General features: G+C 62.4%; 1 protein-coding gene across 3 annotated transcripts in view; it reads left to right on the top strand.

Moving 5' to 3' along the window:
- LOC138841331 (cadherin-4) overlaps window positions 1–23,571 on the top strand; it is a 412,784-nt gene that overhangs the window by 372,052 nt on the left and 17,161 nt on the right. For all 3 annotated transcript variants that reach the window (XM_070042018.1, XM_070042019.1, XM_070042020.1), the window contains 3 exons: window positions 2,518–2,690; window positions 15,076–15,213; window positions 22,692–22,877. In XM_070042018.1, the coding sequence (XP_069898119.1) occupies window positions 2,518–2,690; window positions 15,076–15,213; window positions 22,692–22,877 (497 nt within the window). The remainder of the gene's footprint in view (window positions 1–2,517; window positions 2,691–15,075; window positions 15,214–22,691; window positions 22,878–23,571) is intronic.

The raw sequence follows: 23,571 nt of genomic DNA on the forward strand, positions 1-23,571 counted from the left end.
ATTCATGAGATTTTGGAGTTCTCTCCAGCCTTTCATTAAATGATTTTTTTCCAGTCCAGCGTTTCTATTTTCCTCCAGAGTAGGTTGGTGAGAAACGGCATAGTCCATCTACCTTTGCTAACAGCAGAACTTTCTGCATTACTTTCAAAGGCATAGTACCTCTTGGGAAATTCTGTCGATAGTAAACTGAACCCTTTGCATGAAGGAACATAGATGTGTTGGAAGATGCTTTTTCCTAGGGCCCCAAAACACTCAAGCCACTCTTTTTTCCCTAGAAGATACTTAATAGAGATGTACTGAGTGAATGAACAAATGCCTCCCGGATGGTCCCCAGGTACAACACCTCCATCTGATTACAACCACGTCTCTGTAAATCCAGTGAATGAATTAGCTCCCTGCCATCTGCCCCACCCCAGCCCAAACACCTGTGACTGCCTAGTCTGTTTTCTGTGCATGTCTTTAAAACATCAACCTGACCACATCACCCCTGGTGAATGGACAGTACCGTTCTCTGCGGTCTCAGAACAAAATGCAGAGCCTCCCATGACCCTGACACAGAGCCATCCCCCTCTGCACAAAGTCCTCCTCCTCCCTTCCCAGCCTCTGTTTCTCTCTGTCTCCAGAGAAGCCCTTTCTGTCTCTGTAGCCCACCTTCTCAGCCCTGGCCCTGCATGCCCGTCATGCATGTCTCTCGGCCCTGGCCCTGCATGCCCAGTCATGCATGCCTCTCAGCCCTGGCTCTGCATGCCCAGTCATGCATGCCTCTCGGCCCTGGCCCTGCATGCCCATCATACATGTCTCTCGGCCCTGGCCCTGCATGCCCGTCATGCATGTCTCTCGGCCCTGGCCCTGCATGCCCAGTCATGCATGCCTCTCAGCCCTGGCTCTGCATGCCCAGTCATGCATGCCTCTCAGCCCTGGCTCTGCATGCCCAGTCATGCATGCCTCTCAGCCCTGGCCCTGCATGCCCAGTCATGCATGCCTCTCGGCCCTGGTCCTGCATGCCCGTCATGCATGTCTCTCGGCCCTGGCCCTGCATGCCCAGTCATGCATGCCTCTTGGCCCTGCATGCCTCTTGGCCCTGGCCCTGCATGCCCAGTCATGCATGCTTCTCAGCCCTGACCCTGCATCCCCAGTCATGCATGCCTCTCAGCCCTGGCTCTGCATGTCTAGTCATGCATGCTTCTCAGCCCTGGCTCTGCATGTCCAGTCATGCGTGCTTTATTCTTTACAAAATGCTTGTCCCTGTTTTCAGTTGTGGACCTGTCTGTTTTGTCTTCCTCCCTAGTAGTGATGTGTATAAGCAGTGTTTTTGTCTGTACTTGTGCTCAGTCAACAAGTGTGCAGTGAATATCCTCATGCAGTGGAACACTATTCAGCCATTAAAAAAAAGTATGAACTTCAAAAAAAATTGACTCATGGGGCTGGGAAGGTGGCTCAGTGGTAGAGTGCTTGCCTTGAGCTGAAGAGCTGAGGGACAGCGCCCAGGCCCAGAGATCAGGCCCCATGACTGGACCCAAAAAAAAAAAGGACTCAGCCAAAGAGGCTACACAATCTATGATCTCTGTGACATGACATGGCCAGAAAGTCCACAGACCAAGAAGCGTGCTGCGGGGGAGGAGCGGGGACTGACTGCCACAGACTTCTGGGCAAGGAAAGGTCTGGGTGGAACCATGTGACTTGAGTGCACTAAGAACTCACCATTAACCTTTGAAACGCAGCTTCACACATGTGGATTCTGTCTCAGTAAGAAATACGGGTTTGAGGATGAGCCGTGGTGGGAGAGGCTGCGGCCCGACAGCCAGCGGCCTGTCTTGGACTCGTGTGCACTGCATATTCTGGTCTGCACCACGACGAGGCCCTGCTGCCCGAGAATCCTGGGGCACAGGGCTGGGGTCTGTGCCACTCAGGACTCTGAGTTTTAAATGACAAAAAAAGGAAGTAAATGAGTATCTACAGGGCATATGGTAAGGAAAATATGTTAACTCTATATTAACCCAAGTCCGCCGGGGACAGCTTCGCTGTGGCTTGGTCCAGGGGCTGAGTGGAGTTGGATCGTACCAGAGCTCCCCTCCGAACTGCTTCCTCCGAGACAGCCCTGGCAAAACCCATGGTTCCTCAGCAAACATCTACCCGCTAATGCCGCCATCCCTGAGACCCAGGGTCCAAAAGAGGCCGAGGACTACATCGGGATTACCTCCTGGCTGCAGGCCCCACCTGTGACGCCAGGCTCTGGAACCCAGGAGACACTTCCTGCTCCAGACCTCAGTCAGAGTGTGACCCGAGAGCAAGCTTGAGCTTAGGAGAACTCTTCCCATGGGGTGGGCATGAGTAGGGTGTGATTTGGCAGCACCCTGCAGGTGCCCACCAGGCAGAGCCTCGTCCCATGTGGAGCTCATGTTCACTGGGGTCTCTGCCCTGTTGCGTGAGGGGCCACAGGCCCAGGCTGCCCGGGCTCCATAGAGCCCCTCTCCACATGTCCCAGGCCCCACACTGGAGTCACTCACTCTGTTCTAGGCACCTACGTGATGACCGTCACCGCCAACGACGCAGACGACGCCACCACAGCCAACGGGATGGTGCGCTATAGGATCGTGACCCAGACGCCACAGAGCCCGTCTCAGAACATGTTCACTATCAACAGCGAGACCGGGGACATCGTGACAGTCGCGGCTGGCCTGGATCGTGAGGTGAGGCGGGCTGTGGGCTATGAGGGCCACATGAGGTGTGGGGCCCAGGAGTGGAGGAAGCTGGGGCACAGTCAGGAAGCCAGGGTTACCCCCGTGAGGACCCCTGTGTGGGCTGAAGGGAGAAAGACCCAGCCAAGCCCTCAGCACAGCTGTGTGGATGCACAGGGCCCCCAGTCCAGTTCTGTGGTGTGCGTGGTACCCTAGGGTTGAAAGGAGGAACAAGCCCCAGGGTTCATTTCTGGGGCCCAGCCATCCCAAAGCTCCAGGTCTCAGGTGGTTTGAACATCTTAGGACCCAACACTGAGAGCACTCATAATACAGTGGGCACTGGAGGCAGCACCACAAGCTGGGGTCAGGGCTGGAACGATGGCTCTTACACATGGGGTTCTGTGTCCAGACAGATAGGATGCCTCCGCTGTGAAAACAAGGACTCACTAGACAATTCTCTCTGGCCCTGTTCCAGAAATAGGCACAGCATTTCTTACTGGCACCTAAAATGTCAGGGTGGTGCACTGGTGGGTACATACACTGAAGGGCCTGTGCACTGGGGTATGTGCACTGGAGGGCCTGTGCACTGGAGGACATGCACTGGAGGGCCTGTGCACTGGAGGGCATGCACTGGAGGGCCTGTGCACTGGAGGGCATGCAGTGGAGGTGTGTGCACTGGAGTATGTGCACTGGAGGGCCTGTGCACTGGAGGGCATGCAGTGGAGGTGTGTGCACTGGAGTATGTGCACTGGAGGGCCTGTGCACTGGAGGGCATGCAGTGGAGGTGTTGCACTGGAGTATGTGCACTGGAGGGTGTGCACTGGAGGGCCTGTGCACTGGAGGGCATGCACTGGAGGACGTGCCCTGGAGGGCCTGTGCACTGGAGGACATGCACTGGAGGGTGTTGCACTGGAGGATGTGTGCACTGGAGGGCCTTGCACTGGAGGGCGTGCAGTAGAGGGTGTGTGCACTGGGGTATGTGTGCTGGAGGACGGGCAATGGAGGGTGCGTGCACTGGAGGGCATGCACTGGAGGATGTGTGCACTGGAGGGTACTGCACTGGGGGAGCATGCACTGGAGGGAGCGTTCACTGGAGGGAGTGTGCACTGGGGGGCCCTGCACTGGAGGGCCTTGCACTATAGGGTGTGTGCATTGAAGGGCCTTGCACTGGAGGGTGCGTGCACTGGAGGTCCTTGCACTGGAGGGTATGCACTGGAGGGCCTTGCACTGGAGGGTGTGCACTGAAGGGTGTGTGCACTGGAGGGTATGCACTGAAGGGTGTGTGCACTGGAGGGCCTTGCACTGGAGGGTGTGTGCACTGGAGGGTGTGTGCACTGGAGGGTGTGTGCACTGGAGGGTGTGTGCACTGGAGGGCCTTGCACTGGAGGGTGTGTGCACTGGAGGGAGTGTGCACTGGAGGGCCTTGCACTGGAGGGTATGCACTGGAGGGTCTTGCACTGGAGGGTATGCACTGAAGGGTGTGTGCACTGGAGGGCCTTGCACTGGAGGGCCTTGCACTGGAGGGTGTGTGCACTGGAGGGCCTTGCACTGGAGGGTTGTGCACTGGAGGGTATGCACTGAAGGGTGTGTGCACTGGAGGGCCTTGCACTGGAGGGCCTTGCACTGGAGGGTGTGTGCACTGGAGGGCCTTGCACTGGAGGGTGTGTGCACTGGAGGGTGTGTGCACTGGAGGGTGTGTGCACTGGAGGGCCTGTGCACTGGAGGGTATGCACTGGAGGGTCTTGCACTGGAGGGCCTGTGCACTGGAGGGTATGCACTGGAGGGTCTTGCACTGGAGGGTATGCACTGGAGGGAGTGTGCACTGGAGGGTGTGTGCACTGGAGGATGTGTGCACTGGAGGGCCTTGCACTGGAGGGAGTGTGCACTGGAGGGCCTTGCACTGGAGGGTGTGTGCACTGGAGGGTATGCACTGGAGGGTGTGTGCACTGGAGGGCCTTGCACTGGAGGGTGTGCACTGGAGGAAGTGTGCACCGGAGGATGTGTGCACTGGGGGGCAAATCAACCGCAGCTTTGCAGCTGTGTGACTTGATGGGAAGGGGAGGTGCCCCGCTGCCCTCACCAGCTGTGAGACACAGACACCTCAGATGTCAGAGGAATCTGATCCTCCAGCCACAACACCCTTCGTCTGAGAGGTTGGAGTGGCAAGTTGTCCCAGAGATGCCAACCATCAGAAAGAAGCATTGAGTAGCAGTCAGGGCGTGGCGAGCAGCTTGTGCTGCACAATCTAAAATCTTACCTCGCGAGTTACAGAGGCACATACCTGTCCTCCCAGCTGCCTGGGAGGCAGAGGCAGGGGTTGGAGGGCAGCAGAGAGAAGTTAGCAAGGCCTGGTCTCAAAAACAAAATACAAACACAAGAGCTGGGAGGTAGCTCCCTTGATAGGTGGCTTGTCTAGGATGGGTTAGGCCTGGGGTTTATTCCCCAGTACTATTTTTTTCAGTCTGGGTGCAGTGCCTCATTGCTACAATCCTAGCTACGGGAGAAAGAGATAAGGAGGATCTCAGATTAAGGCTAGCACCAAGCAGCCCTCCCTCCACATCTCAACTCACAGCTGAGATGGTGGACACACCCGTCCTCCCAGCTATAGCAGAGGTCTAATAGGAGTGATCATGGCCCAAGCCGGCCCAGAAAAAAAGCGAGACTCTAGCTCAGACATAACCAGGGCAAAGGAACTGGAAGCTTGACTCAACTGGTAAAAGTTCCTGCGTAGCAAGTGCAGGCTCTGAGATGGAGCCCCAGTACCACTGAAGCTGTAGAGTAGGTAGGCTGGCACTCCCGGGCTCAGAGCTGCCAGGATCTTGTACCTTTGTCTCGTGCCAGGAAGATCTATAAAGGCCCTGTCACCACACATGCACACTCACACACACACACACACCTGTGCACACACACATACACTGCCCGCTGGGGATGGCAGGGACCCGGCGGGGCCGCCAGCCCGGGCAGTGGGCAGCCTGTGACAGAGCGTGGCTTCAACTGAGTGACGTGCACAGGTGAGGCTAGCTCAGGACCCCACGGGTAGTGTGGGACCCCCAGCAGCAGCTTACCTGGCTGAGAGAAGTGAACAGACATGAGGCCGAGGGGCGTGAGAGACAGAGGCAAGCCTGTCCTATGTGGGGCATGGAGAGGGCGGGCTGTTCTGGAATGAGGGACACAGAGGGCGGGCTGTTCTGGAAAGCTGTTCTGGCAGGGTGGCGGAGCATGGACCCATACTGCAGCTGCAGCCATGCTTGGTCTCCAGGGCGGATGCTGTCTGGCAGAGAGCAGAGGGCGCAGCCTGAAGCTAGAGGCAAGCTCCAAGGATGGCTGCAGACCATGAGTCCTGGGGAAGGACTGGGGCACCAGGCCCCCGAGTGCTCACAGCTCACGGGAGCAGACGCTCGTCTCAGACGTGAGGGGTCGTGTGCAGCATTGCATAGGCTCTAGACAGCCTCCTCCGATGTAGCAAAGACCTCAGCCTCTGGGGCGCCCCCGGGCCCCGCAGTGTCCACGCGCGTGTCCACCCTGTGTGCAGCTGAACCTCAGAGCCCCGCTCCAGCGCCAAGGTCAGCACAGCCTAACGAGAAGCTGTCCTATGTCCAGGTGGAGGCCCAGGGGTGAGGTGACCGCCAGGGCCGCAGCCACAGGAAACAGGAAATACTGCATTTAATTTTTCCAAAGACCACACACACACACACACACACACACACACACACACACATTAGTGGATTCCGGTGGACTAGGGATACGTGTTGAAAGCCCAGAGCCAGCCGGCAGCGGGGGAGCAGCTCTGAGCTCCAGCAGAACCAGAGACCATCAACTCCTGGGCTTCCCAGGCTGGGCCCACGGCTAGGGGGCCCTTGGCCTTGGGCTGGTGCTGGCGCAGTTGTACCAGAGCCATGAGAAGGGTTCACCTCCACCTCCCGAGACTCACATTCCCCCCTCCAACCCCGGCCCCCGCCCCGGCCCCCGTGGGCTTGTCATGGGCCTGGCTGCCAGGCCACATGCCCAGGCTGGGGATTAACAGAGGAGCTGGCCAGCCCCCCCCCCCCAGCCACAGACCACCCTGCCCCCCCCAGCCACAGGCCGCCCTGCCCCCCCAGCCACAGACCGCCTGCCCCCACCCCCTCACCCCCTGCCACAGGCCGCCCTGAACCCCTCCCAGCCACAGGCCACCCTAAACCCCCATCAGGGCCAGCAACTCCTGCTGCCTGCTGTGTGCCCTGCCGCTGTCCGCTCTCTGTCACACCGCCTGAGCATTGCCTGCGAAATGTTCCAAATAAAAACGCTCGTTTAAAAGCCATTAGAGGTGTGGCTCCCAGACAGAGATGAATGAAGACGGAGGACATTAGACGTCCTCACACGGCGCCAGGGTGACAGCAGCAGGAGCTGCACGCGCAGGCCCGGCTCAGGGCACAGGCCCAGCGGGAGCTCCACGGCGGGGCAGACCTTCCACCCTGCAGCCCTTCCCCCTGCAGCCCTGCACACCTGCAGCCCTTCCAACCTGTAGCCCTTCCACCCTGCAGACCTTCCACCTGCAGCCCTGCACACCCTGCAGCCCTTCCCCCTGCAGCCCTGCACACCCTGCAGCCCTTCCAACCTGTAGCCCTTCCACCCTGCAGACCTTCCACCCTGCAGACCTTCCACCCTGCAGACCTTCCACCCTGCAGACCTTCCATCCTGCAGCCCTTCCACCCTGCAGACCTTACACCCTGCAGACCTTCCACCCTGCAGCCCTGCACACCCTGCAGCCCTGCACACCCTGCAGCCCTTCCACCCTGCAGCCCTGCACACCCTGCAGACCTTCCACCCTGCAGCCCTGCACACCCTGCAGACCTTCCACCCTGCAGCCCTTCCACCCTGCAGACCTTCCACCCTGCAGCCCTGCACACCCTGCAGACCTTCCACCCTGCAGCCCTGCACACCCTGCAGCCCTGCACAACCTGCAGACCTTCCACCCTGCAGCCCTGCACACCCTGCAGCCCTTCCACCCTGCAGACCTTCCACCCTGCAGCCCTGCACACCCTGCAGCCCTGCACACCCTGCAGCCCTGCACACCCTGCAGACCTTCCACCCTGCAGCCCTGCACACCCTGCAGCCCTGCACACCCTGCAGACCTTCCACCCTGCAGACCTTCCACCCTGCAGCCCTGCACACCCTGCAGCCCTGCACACCCTGCAGCCCTTCCACCCTGCAGCCCTGCACACCCTGCAGACCTTCCACCCTGCAGCCCTGCACACCCTGCAGACCTTCCACCCTGCAGCCCTGCACACCCTGCAGCCCTTCCACCCTGCAGCCCTTCCACCCTGCAGCCCTTCCACCCTGCAGCCCTGCACACCCTGCAGCCCTTCCACCCTGCAGCCCTGCACACCCTGCAGACCTTCCACCCTGCAGCCCTTCTACCCTGCAGCCCTACACACTCTGCAGCCCTGCACACCCTGCAGACCTTCCACCCTGCAGCCCTTCCACCCTGCAGCCCTGCACACCCTGCAGCCCTTCCACCCTGCAGCCCTGCACACCCTGCAGACCTTCCACCCTGCAGCCCTGCACACCCTGCAGCCCTGCACACCCTGCAGCCCTGCACACCCTGCAGACCTTCCACCCTGCAGCCCTGCACACCCTGCAGACCTTCCACCCTGCAGCCCTGCACACCCTGCAGACCTTCCACCCTGCAGCCCTTCCACCCTGCAGCCCTGCACACCCTGCAGACCTGCACACCCTGCAGACCTGCACACCCTGCAGACCTGCACACCCTGCAGACCTTCCACCCTGCAGACCTGCACACCCTGCAGACCTTCCACCCTGCAGCCCTGCACACCCTGCAGCCCTTCCACCCTGCAGCCCTTCCACCCTGCAGCCCTTCCACCCTGCAGCCCTGCACACCCTGCAGCCCTGCACACCCTGCAGACCTGCACACCCTGCAGACCTTCCACCCTGCAGCCCTGCACACCCTGCAGCCCTGCACACCCTGCAGCCCTGCACACCTGCAGCCCTGCACACCCTGCAGCCCTGCATACCCTGCAGCCCTGCACACCCTGCAGCCCTGCACACCCTGCAGCCCTTCCACCCTGCAGCCCTGCACACCCTGCAGCCCTGCACACCCTGCAGACCTTCCACCCTGCAGACCTTCCACCCTGCAGCCCTGCACACCCTCCACCCTCCTCCTGCAGGTGGGCTCCTGCAGTGGAGCCTCAGTCCGTGGGTGGGGCTGGGCTTTCCAATAAGACCCTGTGAGTTTCTGGCGCCCGTTATGTGACCTGATGAGTTTCTCAGGTGCACCATGTGACCCTGTGAGTTTCTGGTGCGCATCATGTGACCTGATGAGTTTCTGGGGTACATCGTGTGACCCAATGAGTTTCTGGGGTGGGTCATGTGACCTGATGTTTCTGGGGTGCGTCATATGACCCAATGAGTTTCTGGGGTGCGTCATGTGACCCAATGAGTTTCTGGGGTGCGTCGTATGACCTGATGAGTTTCTGGGGTGCATCATGTGACCCTGTGAGCACGTCTGGGGCACGTCCTGTGAACCTGTGAGTTTCTGGAGTGCATCATGTGACCCTGTGAGTTTCTGGGGCACGTCGTATGACCCTGTGAGTTTCTGGGGTGCATCATGTGACCCTGTGAGTTTCTGGGACGTGTCGTGTGACCCTGTGAGTTTCTGGGACAAGTCGTGTGACCCTGTGAGTTTCTGGGCACGTTGTGTGACCCTGTGAGTTTCTGGGACATGTCGTGTGACCCTGTGAGTTTCTGGGGCAAGTCGTGTGACCCTGTGAGTTTCTGAGCACATCGTGTGACCCTGTGAGTTTCTGGGGCACATCGTGTTACCCTGTGAGTTTCTGGGGCGTGTCATGTGACCCAATGAGTGTCCGGATGTCTTGTGTGACCCAGTGGTGCTGTCAGGACCCCTGACAGAGTAAGAGTAAGAGTCCTGTCCTGTGGGACCTGCCAGGCACAGGCCTGAGAAGAGGAGGGCGCAGGGGGTAGGGACAAATCCCTTCTGTGGGAGCCCCCTCTCCGGCCCAGGAGGGGTTCATGTCCGGGTGTCCTACTCCCAAACGGTGGCTGTGAGTGTCTGTCCCCAGCCCTGCCACCTTCCTGTCCCCACAAATCCTTCAAACCAGACCCTACACACCAGAGCTGGAGCTACTCCCTCCGGGGCCTGCAGTCCCAGGCCGGCTCCCTTTGGGGACTGGAGGTGCTGCTGGGGCCAGGGACACATTGGTCTCTTGTCACCATCGTGGGTGGCACCTCTCCCCTCCGCCTCCCCGGGGAGAAGCCAACCCTGAGCTCACAGCCTCCGCACTGTCACCCAGCCCGGGTCAGCTCCACCGAGGCAGGTGACCCATCCACCTCCTCACCTCACCCCTCCTCCCTCGCCTCTCCCTCCATCCCCTCCTGCTCCCCTCCTCTCTGCCCCCCTTCCTGCTCCCCCTTCCTCCTTCCCCTTCCTGTACCTCTTCTCCCTCCTCCTCCTCTGGCCCCCCTCCCCTCGCTTCCTCCCCCAGCCCCTCTGCACAGATCTCTCCTGGCCTCTGCCTCTGGGTGGAGACAGTGGGAATTTCTGAGAGCACGGGATGAGGGAGCATACATCTCACAGACGCGCCTATCTGGGGTGGGTTTGCATGTTATGATCGGTGATGCCCCGCCCCCCACCGCCGGGGCTGCCCACCCAGGGCCGTCTGCTGGTGGCCATCTGTAGTGAACCTCGTCACCTCACATCACACCACTGGGGAGAGACATTCAGTGACACGTGTTGGGCTGACTTGAGCAGCAGGGGCCCTGACTGTGAACACACCCCATCCTGCCCACCAGGGCCCCAGGGGGTCGCTGGGCTGGGGCCACTAGGCTGAGAGGCCGATGTCTGTCTTGGCCAGACGTCTCCAGCAGGCCCAGCTTGCCTGCTCTGGCTGGACATGGAAACAGCCAGCTCTGAAAGGACCACATAAGCCACACGCTGGCCGGAACCACAGGCACGAAGGTGGGGGACAGCTCGGCGGACTGCCCCTTCCTGCGTACAAGCAACCCACGCCACGCACCTCATTCGGAGCACTGTGTAAACAGAGCGTCTGCACAGGATTAGATGTCAGGAGACCCGGACGAGGCTCGCGTGGCTCCCTCCCGCCCCGCTGTGGGGGCCTCGCTCACCTCACCTGGTCTCCTAATTAGAATATTTGGGGTCTGAGGAGGGGAGCCTCACCTGGAGGGGAGGCGGGCTGCCGGAGGCAGTGGCCACGTTGTGCACCAGCCTCCTGGCCTGGTTCTCAGACGTCCTCCCTGAGGCTGGCTTTGCTGCAGAGACCAGGTGAAGTCTCACCAGCTGCCGTCCTGCTCCTAGACCGTGATCGGCTGGGCGCTTCCATCAAACACAAGTTCTTCCCCACTGCCTGAGCCAGATGGCTGAGCCGGGGTCTGTGGAGACGCCGGGAGAGGGAGCCAGCACCTCCCAGCGTGAAGACTCTCCGCCCGCCACTGCCGCAGCCAGATGAAAGGATTCCGTAGCCAGCGAAGATAACACAGCTCGGCGCTGCCGCTGATCAAGGCCACTGTCACCATCGCCAACTTTAATTAATGTCTTTGCATTATTCAGGCCTTGGAGAGAGGCTGTGAGCAGACAGGTGGACGCGGCGGGAACGCGCCCCCACCCCGCCAGGGCTGGGGTGCGGGTTGCATGGTGTGGTCCCGGCCAGAGGGGAGAAGTTTCTCCTGATGACTGATTCCGAGTCATTAGACTTTGAGTCATTGTTCTCGGACACTCCTTCAAAGACAGATCGTAAATGACGCTTTCGGGTCTCAGAGAAAAAACTGAACATTGTTTTCAGACGGCCCTGTACGTCCTGAGCATGCGAGCGTCGTGCTGGGAGGCCCCTCCTGGGCCTCTCCCGTGGCCCGGACTTCCTCTCCAGAGCTGCCGGCCCTGCCTCCCCTCTCCTGGGACCTGCCATTGCTCGTTGCCCCTGGCAGGCAGCCCACGAGTCGGCCGGGCAGTGTCCAGCCCACAGCCCCACGCAGGATGGCGAGTGCGTGGCTCAGGAACAGGAAGACTCCGCCCACAGCCTCGGGGCTGCCCGCTCTGTGCGCTCCCCTGGGCCAGATCCACGGCTGCCCCTCTGCCTTGCTCACGGGGCGCGTCCCCTGGCATCATGTCTGGTCACCAGAGTCCCAAGAGGCCCTGCAGACATCGTACCCTGCTGGTAGGAGGGGGCACCCTGTGGCCCATCAGGACAGCCGAGAGCCGTGCGGAGATGCCTGGAGGCTGGGGGCGACAGCAACCATTAGAGCAGGGCGGGGCTGTACTCCTGAGCAGACGTGCCACCGGGGCCTCCCCATGAGCCCAACCTCCCAGATGTGCTCACCAACCAGTGCTCTGCAGGGAGGAAGCGCTGCCCGCGAAGCCCTCCACTGATACAACCCTGCCCCTGCGGCCCCAGCCGGGGCAGAGCGTGTGCAGGCGATGCCCCTGGGAACCCCGGAGCCACCCGGTTGGCCCTGGAGGGGGAGGAGCCCCTGCAGAGCTGTGGAGATTTGTGGAAGTGGGCCACGCACTCCCGGGGCAGCTTGCAGAGGGGAAGATGGCAGTTTGGGATTCTGATTTTTTGTGTGGTGCTGAGGATGGACCCCAGGGTGTCACACATGCCAAGCAACCAGCACCCCACGAGAGCGGAGACCGCAGTGTGGCCACGGACAGCCTGGGAGCAGGCCGGGTGAGGGACGGCGCCATCATGCAGGGAACAAACACCCAGACGCGTCCAGAGACAGCCCAGAACGTCCAGACGCCTCCGGAAACCCAGTGACCTTCACACACATCTGGAAACGTGTGACACTGGGCCCCAGAGCGCAGGGACAGCTGCCGTGGGTTTAACCGTGCCGGCGTCTGTGCTGCCCCGACGCCCGGGCCGACCTGCCGCCCGGAGCAGAGGGCGGAGCCTGGGCCGAAAGGGGCGGGGTCTGTGCGCTGCCTGGCTCTCCCCTCCGTCCACACGCGCTGACCGCCTGCTCGGTGCCAGCAGCCCCCGGGGCCGAGGAAGGCATCCCAGCAGCCGGGGAGGGAGGGGGGGCTGAAACGGGCCCCATCCTGGCCGGGCGGGGTGTGACCTGAGGGGCACTTGGGGTCCAAGCTATGGCCCAACGCGCCAGGGACCGAGTCTGACCCAGCGGCGGGTGGGCGCGGGGTGAGTGACCGCGTCTGTGGGTGGCTGCCCCGCGTTCTGGGGAGATGCTCTGAGGAGCTGCAGGCTGAGCCCCAGGCTGAGCGAAGCCTCGGGGAGCGCGGCCTGCAGCTTTCGTCTGCTCTCCAGCTTGAAAGCGGCCTTGTCGCTCGTTAATCCATCCACTGTGGGTCCGCGGCCCACGGCCAGGCCGGCCCAGCCATCGGCCCTGGCCTCTGCGCCGTGGGAGCCGGGGCGCAGCTGGGTGCGGCCGAGCCCACCGCTGGGGAGCCCCTGGGGCACTGCTCCTGACCACGCAGGGCCACTGCTGCCGCCGAGCCCCCCGCTCCTCCCAAGCCCGCAGAGCCCGGGACAGCCCTGCCCTCTGCCCTCACCCGGACCCAGCCAGCGATGGGCGCGGCGGGGCCCCTGCGCCCTGCCCGCCACACACAGGGCGTGTTCGCGTCCCAGGCCACAGCAGGGGCCACAGCACCCAGCAGACGGGATCTCACCTGGGTCTCCCCATGAAGAGGGAAATTCTCATCAGGACCCGAGCAAAGTCCTGCTCCCACTGTTCAAACCAGACAGACGAGAGCTTCCAGCCACCTGCGGCCACCCTCACGGACCGCAGGCCACACACCTGGTGGGCCGAGGTGCCTTGTGGGCACACGTGGACACCACCCACACCCGCCCTGACCACTGGTCTCACAGGGCTAACTTCCCGGCCCCAGCCTGGCTGCCCAAAAGCAAACCTGGCCTGCCCTCTAGTGGCCATCAACTGCATTCACACACACATGACCCACGTACTCTTAGAAACGTGTGTACACACAGGAATACATGCACACACCGTGTGCATGCACTCACACAAACTGCATCACCACAGGCGTACATGTACATACATTTGTGAACACGGATGCACATTCGTGCGCGCACACATAACGTGGAGCCAGCCGTGTGTGAACTCGAGCCTCCTCTGCCTCCTAGAGAGGCAGAGCGGGATTCGTGTCATCTGGAGGACACGCCTCTCCCTGGCCCCCAGAGCCTTCTTCCCTCACAGTGCAATGAGAGTGGCAAGTCCCCGGGGAGGCCTACACACACGTACACATGCATGTACACACGCATGCACACACATGCACTCATCCCTGCAGATATCTGGGTAGAAGAGGGCGTATGCAGCCCACAGGTGCTGACCAGATTCAGCGCTGCCATCTTCTGGAGCGGCCATGGGGGCAGAGAAAGGCTAGAAAAGCACTCCCTCCTTCCAACCTCTCTCCCGCACCCCAGCCTGACCACCCCAGGCTGCACCCAAGCACACGGGGCGGGGGGCACCTCAGCCTGACCTCCCCGGGGCCCATGGGGCGGGGGGGCACCCCAGCCTGACCTCCCCGGGGCACACGGGGCGGGGGGTACCTCAGCCTGACATCCCCAGGGCACACGGGGCGGGGGGGCACCCCAGCCTGACCTCCCCGGGGCCCATGGGGCGGGGGGGCACCCCAGCCTGACCTCCCCGGGGCACACGGGGCAGGGGGGGCACCCCAGCCTGACCTCTCCGGGGTCCATGGGGCGGGGAGCACCCCAGCCTGACCTCCCCAGGGCATACGGGGCGGGGGGTACCTCAGCCTGACATCCCCAGGGCACACGGGGCGGGGGGGCACCCCAGCCTGACCTCCCCGGGGCACACAGGGCGGGAGGCACCCCAGCCTGACCTCCCCGGGGCACACAGGGTGGGGAGCACCCCAGCCTGACCTCCCCAGGGCACACGGGGCGGGGGGCACCCCAGCCTGACCTCCCCGGAACACACGGGGCGGGGAGCACCTCAGCCTGACCTCTCCGGAGCCCATGGGGCGGGGGGGCACCCCAGCCTGACCTCCCAGGGCCAAGCACGCAGAGGCGTCTCCGCTCCTGTGCTGGCCCCTTGCCTTTGCCCCGAGGTGCTCTATGAACGCGGGTGCGGTGACACCCCTACACACAGCCACAGGCTTGTCCCTCACCTGAAAGCCTTCCCCTCTGTTCCCCAAAAACGACACAGCACTCATCTCTCTGGACCCCTTTCTGTCGTGGCACCAAGGTGACCTGTCTGCAAAGGCCCTGAGACACAGCAAGGGAAGGGAGGCCCACAGGCAGCAGCTGCCCAGAGGTCCAAGAGGGGTTGGGCCCCCAGCCACGGGCACTCAGCCCTGTCCGGGGAGGAGACCCCATGGGGGAGGGGTGGGCCCCACCCCTGAGCCTGGCTGACCCACTGTCCTCCCCCACAGAAAGTCCAGCAGTACACAGTCATTGTCCAGGCCACAGACATGGAAGGGAATCTCAACTATGGCCTCTCAAACACAGCCACAGCCATCATCACAGTGACAGATGTGAACGACAATCCGCCAGAATTCACCACCAGCACGGTGAGTACCTGCCGGGGCCCGGCCCCATGGGGCTGTGACTCGGTGGTGATTGCTGATTCGAGGTGCTGTGTCAGTCACAGCAGTGGCTGGGGGAGTCGGCTGCGATTTGGCCCAAGCTGCCCGGGACTGGAGATGACGACTTGGCAGGGTTGGCCAATGTCACAGCACTGTTGGAGCCTCATGTGACTGTCTTCCCACGGGGAGACCCGGATGGGCCTGGGCCGGGCCCAAGTGCCTCCCCGCACCAGGGGCCTCTTCGCCTCGGTCCGGTAGACAGCGCAGACGGTCCCCCCTCCGCGGCCCATCGGCAGCGGGAAAACGTGATTGAGACTAGGCTCCGCTCTGCCCCTGGAACTAGGTGACGGGCGTTCTTGGTGGATGTGGGTGTGTTCACTGTGCTGCCTGTGGGCCTAGAAGGGGGGGACACCCCCTGCCCCACACCCAGACAATACCCTGTCAGCAGCCCCGCGATCACGACTCCCTGCGGAGTCCCAGCCCCTGCCCTCCCCTGCTCCCCAGGTCCACCGCGCACAGGCACGCAAGCACCCTGTGTCTGCAGGCTGGCCTTGCACGCCCAAGTGTGGGGATGGCAGGAGGGAGGTGTGGCCAGCCGGGCCTGCAGAGGGGCTGCAGGTGTCAGGCCAGAGCTGCAGAGGGAAGGGTGCCCCCAGGAGGGAGGGCCGCAGCAGCCCAGCCTGTGGACAGACAGGCCTGCCTCAGCCCTGATCTCCACCTAGGAGGGGTCATAACTGGGTACTGAGCCAGGAAGGGGTCGTGGGAGGGCCAAGGGCCCGGGGAGGGGGAGGGACAAGGGAGGAGGCGGGAGTCCTCATGTGGTCACAGGACCCGCTGCCAGTGGGAAGCAGCTAGGATCCCGGAAGCCGTGCCGCCAAGGAGGAGGCCACAGCAGGGGTGGGCATGGGGAGCCTGGCCCACCTGCTCCCTCCCTGCGGGGAGTGCGCCTGTCCTCCACGCGGCCCAAGCCCTGGGTGGAGCTGGCAGAGGCCCTGGCGGCCGTGGGAGCGCAGCGCCATCTAGTGGGCGGACAGCCGGTGGCCCGGTGGAGGAAGGCGCTCAGACAGCTCCCGGCGCCCAGCAGGACAGCAGGGCACCAAGGCGCTGGCTGGCCTGGCAGGCCGGTGCTGGTGTCCTGGCCCCAGAGGCCTCCCGATGGCAGGAAATGGCCCTCTGCAGGGCAGACCCCCCCCAGCTCAGCAGCAGAAGCGGGGAATGGCGGGCCCGGCTTCTGGGGAGTGGACCCGGGAACAGCTCCCCCTGTGGAGCGAATCCTAGAGAGCTGTGCGGCTCAGGCCTCCGCCCTCTCCAGCGGCCCCGGCTGCCCTCAGGCAGGAGACTGCCCGAAGTTGCCACATCACCAAGCCAGGCACCGGTGGCCCTGGGTCCTGAGGACCCCCACAGCGCTCAGACCCAGGGGCTGACACCCCTCCAGGCAGTGAGGGGTTTGGAGACACCTGTGGGCCACAGGAGCCTTGAGGGGCTGGCAGGAGGTGCTCAGAGCCCCAGCCTGGAAACTGTGGCTCCCACCCCCAATAGTGCCACCTTGCTTGTTCTGAGGTGCTGGCCGGGGGGCAGGGACCCCCACAGACACCTGGGCTCAGGGTGGGCAGAGAGCAGGTGGGCCCCAGCAGAGATGACGCCCCTCCTCCCACCCCCACGCGGGCGAACGCTGTCTGTCTTTTACATCCAAAAAGATCACACATCCACTGTGTGCACTGCTACAACCCACAACCCGGGCTCCGCCGCCCGCCAGCCCTCGCGCGGGCAGAGCCGCTGCCAGGCCTGTGAGGCCCGGGGCGTAGGGCACGGGTCCCGGTGGATGGCCAGTGGGCAAAGGAGGAAAAGCAGATTGTGGTCTGAAAGTCACCCCTGCCTTTCGCTGTCCCTCCTCCCCGGCATGGCCCTTGGGACACCTGTGTCCCCAGGTTCAAGGTGGCCCTGGGCAGAGCCCCTCAAGACGGTGGCATGAGAGAGCCCAGGACACCATCTGCCTCACAGTGAGTGTGGACAGGCAGGCTGACCCCACCGCCACACACACACACACACACACACACACACACACTCACACACACACACTCACACACTCACACATACACTCACACACACACTCACACACTCACACACACACTCACACACACTCACACTCACTCACACACACACACTCACACACACACTCACACACACTCACTCACACACACTCACACACACTCACACACACTCACACACACCCTCACACACACACTCACACACACTCACACACTCACACACACACTCACACTCACACACACTCACACACACTCACACACTCACACACACACTCACACTCACACACACACACTCACACACACACACGGGCAGCTGGGCTATTTTTATGGGGTTTAATCAAGAACAATCAGCAGAAGCTAAAGAGATGCGGAGGATTTGCATGATCCACTTCCTGCTCTCCACGGTTAATTAAAAGTTCTCTCCTCCTCCTCCATTGCCCACTGAAGAGCAGAGCCGAACTCCCCAGAGCAGGGTCTGGGGCAGCCACGTCAGCTCAGCCGGCAGGGAGGACACAAGCGTCACACCCTGCCCTCCCCTCCCCCTCTCCCCAGGGCCCTCCTACTTCCTCCAGCCCAGCCCCTCCCTCTCCCTCCAGCCGGACCCCTCCCACCCAGGCCCCTCCCCAGAGTCTGGGAGCTCTTGGTCCCTCTAGCTGGGCTAGTAGGGAGACCTCTGCGAGCGCAGGAAGTCTGGGTTGCGTGTGGGTAACGGTCTGAAGACCGGACACCTGTGTGTCTCTAAGCGTATCCTCTGCGGAAGCCGGCCTCGCCCAGGGCGTCGGCTGACCCCACCACTGACAGGCCGGGGCTCGCGCATCTGCGCCGCGGTGAGGGAGGCCGGGTGAGGAGGCCTGTGCTGCAGCTGCGTGGCCAGCTCTCAACTCACCCCAGCCCCTCCATCCCCTCCGCTGAGCTACGCTGGGAACGGGCGCAGGGCCAGGGACCTGCCGCCCACACTGGCCAGTTTCTGAGCTGGGCTTTGGGTGCCTCAGTTTCCTCGTCTGTCCCTACGGGGGAGGGGTCAGGAACACGGTGCATGCACGTGTTCATGCCCAGCAGAAGCAGTTCATAAACAACACAGCGACTATGTTGTTTTACACTGTTCTTCATGATTATTGATGGCAACGCTGGGCCAAGCCCTGGCCAGGGAGCCTCCCATGGTCTCCTGGGAGCCAACCCAGCCTCCCACCACACGGCTGGGGAGAGGCTAGGAGTTCCTTTTAGCTCTGTGTTAGTGCCTTCGGTGCTGCACAGCAGCAGCTCTCCGAGCGCCGTCCACGGCGGAGCAGGCTCCGGCCCAGCCCAGCACACTGCCTCCTCCCCAACTCCTGCCCGCCAGAATCTCAGCCGAGAACGCAGCCTCCCCGCTCCTTTGGATTCTCAGAGCCGCCAATCCTGTAGTTCTGACTGCCGAATGCGCAGCCAACAGAAACACCTCCCCATCCCTTTTTTCTTGTCGTTCATGGGGCTTGAACTCAGGGCCTGGGCCCTGTCCCTGAGCTCTTCAGCTCAAGGCAAGCGCTCTACCACCTGAACCATAGTGCTGCTTCTGGTTTATTGGAGGTAGGAGTCTCACAGACTTTCCTGCCCTGGCTAGCTCTTGAACCTGGATCCTCAGATCTCAGCCTCCTGAGTACCTAGGATTACAGGCGTGAGCCACTGTGCCCGGCTTCACTGTTTTATTGGAAAAGAAAAGTAAGGTTGGAGCACACGCTGTCACAGGAGAGGGCCACTGCAGGAGCCAGGCTGGGTGGAGGCTCCAGGGAGGGGCGCAGGCCGCATGCGCCAGGAGGACAGGAGCTCGTGAGCTGAGCGGCCCAAGCTCCCACAGCCGAGGGCCATCAGGCAGGGGCTTCTCTCCCCGCCAGCCCCCTCTTCACCCGCAAAGGGCTTAACCAGCAGCCGAGGCGTAGCTCGAGGAGCTGGGCCTTTCTCAGGCCCAGGACGGTGACAGAAGGCGAGGAGGTCCTAGCGATGGCTGCCCTGGCTGTGTCTGCCGTCGGGGCCTGCTCCATGCAGTTCCAGCCTCCACCTTCCCCCCCAGGGCCGCGGCCGGACGTGCATGAAGCCAGCGGGAGGCAGGCAGCGCTTGCGGCAGCCACAGCTCGCGGCCGGCGCAGGCCTGAGGAGCCGAGAGGGAACCACGCGCTGTGTCCCCCGGCAGCGCTGGCCAAGGGCCGCGCAGAGACGGCGTCACGCGGGCGCCCCACGGATGTGGCCTCCGAGGCCGCCTGAAGGAGCCGCCACGCCCGCCCGGGGCCAGGGCCCTGCCTGTCTGGGGGTGCGGTCTCCTGTGAGGACACGGCCACCCCAGGCTGAGGACAGGGAGGGCCACACGGGCCTTCAGCGCTCTAAGGCTGCCCACTGGGGCCACAAGGACCAGAAGGGCCGGGCCGCACCTGCCTGCCAGCAGCGGAGACTGGAAGGATGAGGGTGGCACAGCGGGACCGCTCCAGCCGCACCGTCCGCGGCAGCCGCGCGGCTCTGACCGGGAAGCCCGCCCATGGGCTCAGGGCGGCTGCACCGGCTCCCGGGTCTTCAGTGTGTGTTGCTCCCTGGTGACTGTGGACAGGCCCGTTCCCCTCACTGGACCTACCACAACCACTTCTACCCCATACACCCCTACGGCCCAGAACACCCACTACTGCCCCGTACACCCCTACAGCCCAGAACACCCACTACTGCCCCGTACACCCCTACAGCCCAGAACACCCACTACTGCCCCGTACACCCCTACAGCCCACAACACCCACTACTGCCCCGTACACCCCTACAGCCCAGAACACCCACTACTGTCCCGTACACCCCTACAGCCCAGAACACCCACTACTGCCCCATACACCCCTACAGCCCAGAACACCCACTACTGCCCCGTACACCCCTACAGCCCAGAACACCCACTACTGCCCCGTACACCCCTACAGCCCAGAACACCCACTACTGCCCCGTACACCCCTACAGCCCAGAACACCCACTTCTGCCCCGTACACCCCTACAGCCCAGAACACCCACTACTGCCCCGTACACCCCTACAGCCACCAGAACACCCACTACCACCCCATATACCTGCTATAGCCCCCAGAATACCCGCTACCACCCATACACCAGCTATAGCCCAGAACACCCACTACCGCCCCATACACCCCCTACAGCCCAGAACACCCACTATTGCCCCATACACCAGCTATAGTCCAGAACACCCACTACTGCCCCATACACCCCTACAGCCCAGAACACCCACTACCGCCCCGTACGCCCCCTAAAGTCCAGTAGCTCCCCTAAGGCCAGCCTCTCAGCCACACCCACTGAGGACTTGCGCTCAGTTCTAGTCCTTGCTCCTTTGCTCACTGCAGTGTGACTTTGACTGGTTCTATCAAGCCGGGCTGCTTGTCCTGCGTGCAAATCCTGGGCGTGTCCCTGAGAGGGGACACCATGGTCTTCCCCAGCATCCTCCCTCCCGCCCGGGGTCGCTGCACGGGGGCTGGCCGGCGCTGTCTCACCGCTGGCACTGGGAGAGCTCTCTGAGCAGGTTTGCCAGCATCCTGGCTCCGTTTCGCGTCCTGCCCCTCCCCCGCTAAGGCGGCTGGGGGAGGGTGGGGCTTGAGCTGGAAGGGGCAGAGGTTGCGGCCACTGCCTCTCGGAAAGGATTGCACGTGAATCCCAGCTTGTAGCCCAGGAGAGAAGCACCATCCCGGCACCACGGTGACTCCGTCTTCCCTGGTCCCCGCCCTGGCTTCCCAGAGGCACACCAGGCTTTATCGGTGCCTTGGAATCTGAAAAATTAAATTAAAAAGTCATTATGTCCAGAGGACGGTGAACAAGAGAATCGCAGCCAGACTTAGCGGCTAAGGCCCTTCCTGGAGAGCGTTATTCCACCTGCGTGAATTAAAGTCGACGCTGTACGAGGTGTACCCAGGAGCCTGCAGGACGCACAGCCCGCGTGGGCGCCGGCCAGAGGCAGAGCAGAGGCTTGGCCAGGCCGGCGATGGGCTTCCCGGCCACGAGGAGCCGGCCCGACCACGAAGAGTCCGTTAAGGGGCATGGCGGGCGTGTCAGGTGTGGATGCGGCTCTCTGGGGCTGGGGGAGGGGGACCTCAATTCTACCAGTGCCTTCACCAACAGGCCCTGGTCACCTGACCCTGGCGGCTATACAGGAGTATCAGAAAGCATGTTTCTGGAAAATGAAGGGCTCGAAAGCTGCTGGACAGCCATGATGCCTCACCAGTGTCCACCACACTGACCGCGGCAGCTTGGCCAAAAAGAGAACGTGTCATATCAGAAGCTGACAAGTCCCAGAAAGTCTGACTCCCGGCCCAGCTGAACCCAGGCCCCAGCAGCGTCCCTGAACCCGGGAGCTCCGCTCAGCAAGGCTCTCGGCAGGCTGAGTTCTCAGGTTGCGAGCAGCCCTCGCCACCGACCCATCCCACACCTTCAGACCCCGGCGCTGACCAGGCCGGCCCGAGGCAGGGGCCCCACGCCTGAGCTCTGGTGACCACTTCTGGGGCAGTTCTCAAGAAGGGTCTAGAACAGGGTCTGCAGCTATTTTCTGTGAAAGGCCAGATGGTGACCATACTGTCTCTGTCACAACGACCCAGCTCCACACCACAGCAGATGGCATGTAAATCGTGGGCTTGGGTGTATGCCAATAAAACTTTATTTACAATAATAGCATGCAAGCTGGGTTCAGCCTTATGATTTGCCAGCCTCTGTGCTAGACCAAGCCAGCCACACCCCAGAATAAATGTGGGGTGATGTAGCTTCAAAACCAGAGGCGCTGGTGGCTCACACCTATAATCCCAGCTACTCAGGAGGCTGAGATCTGAGGATCACAATTCAAAGCCAGCCCAGGCAGCAAAGTCTGTGAGACTCTTATCTCCAATAAACTACTCAGAAAAAGCCAGAAGTGGCGCTGTGGCTCAAGGCACTGTGCCAACCTTGAGCAACAAAAGAGCCCAGGAACAGCACCCAGGCCCAGAGTCCAAGCCCCAGGACTGGCAAACACAGAAATCCAGAGGTGGGATGGCTCTAGACACCCTTCCTCAGGGAGCGGCCCTGCCTGTGCACCTCTGTGGCTGGCCCCACCAAGCCTGAGGCCGACCAGGACAGAGGCTGCAGCACGCCTGTCACGCACGCGTGGAAAGGCTCAGAGGAGATGGCAAGGGAGGCGTGACTCGTATGTGTGTGCACCGATGTGAGCACGTGTCTGAGCCTGTGTGGACACGCTCACCGTGGCGAAGCTCACCTTGTCCTCCCTCGGCACCGTGGACCCTGTGGAATGAGCCCAGCCCGAGCCTGCTGCCTCCGGGTGCGGCAGGGCCTCGCCTCCCCGGCCTCCCGGCCTCCCGGCCTCCCCGGCCTCCCCGGCCTCCCTTGCCCCACAGGGTTGTCACCCTCTGTGTTCTTACATTTTTGCAGTTTTCCGGAGAAGTCCCGGAAAACCGGGTGGAGACGGTGGTGGCCAACCTCACCGTGATGGACCGAGACCAGCCCCACTCACCCAACTGGAACGCGGTGTACCGCATCATCAGCGGGGACCCCTCAGGACACTTCAGCGTGCGCACAGACCCCGTCACCAACGAGGGCCTGGTCACCGTGGTGAAGGTGGGTGAGCTGGAGCCAGGTACACAGACCGGGGCATGGGGCGTGCACACGGTGCACACGGCATGCACGTAATATGCCAGCGAGGCTCGTGTGGAGCTGAGTGCTTGGAGACCGTGCCCCGCTGACCGCCCTGGCCGGGTGTTGGAGGGCAGTGCGGGCACACGGCAGCTGCCGGAGGATCGAAGCCTGCTTGCGAGCACCGTGGGGCTGGGACGGCTCCGCCTGCCTGGTTACAAGGCTGTCCCACGCAGACGTCCACGGCCATCCTGCGGGTCACGCGTCTCTGTCCCCCACACCCTCCACCCCGCGCTCTGCCCCTCTTTGGCCCAGCCACCGCCCCCTGGAGAGGTGCTACCCAGCTTCCCAGGGCCACGCCCCGGCACCTCCCCTGTGGAGCTGCAGGCCTGGCAGTTCTCAGAAGCAAGGAGGGCCGCAGGCCAGCCAGGCTGAGGCCCATAATCCTAGCTATTTGGGAGGTGGAGATCGGAGGACTGCAGTTCAAGGCTGTGCCTGGCCTCCAGTTTGTGAGTCTGCCTCTCAGTCAAAGGGCCCAGTAGCAGGGGTTTGTGCTCCCAAGCTGTAGGGAAGCCCAGAGCCGGTGCCACAGCCACTCCTGCAGCCCCAGCAGCACAGCGAAGCGCAAACAGGAGGACTGAAGTCCAGGCTGTCACAAGTATAATCTGAGACTGTCTTG

This window comes from Dipodomys merriami, unplaced genomic scaffold (assembly GCF_024711535.1).
Source record: "Dipodomys merriami isolate MVZ:Mamm:240054 unplaced genomic scaffold, mDipMer1.0.p SCAF_316, whole genome shotgun sequence".
Lineage (NCBI taxonomy): Eukaryota > Metazoa > Chordata > Mammalia > Rodentia > Heteromyidae > Dipodomys > Dipodomys merriami.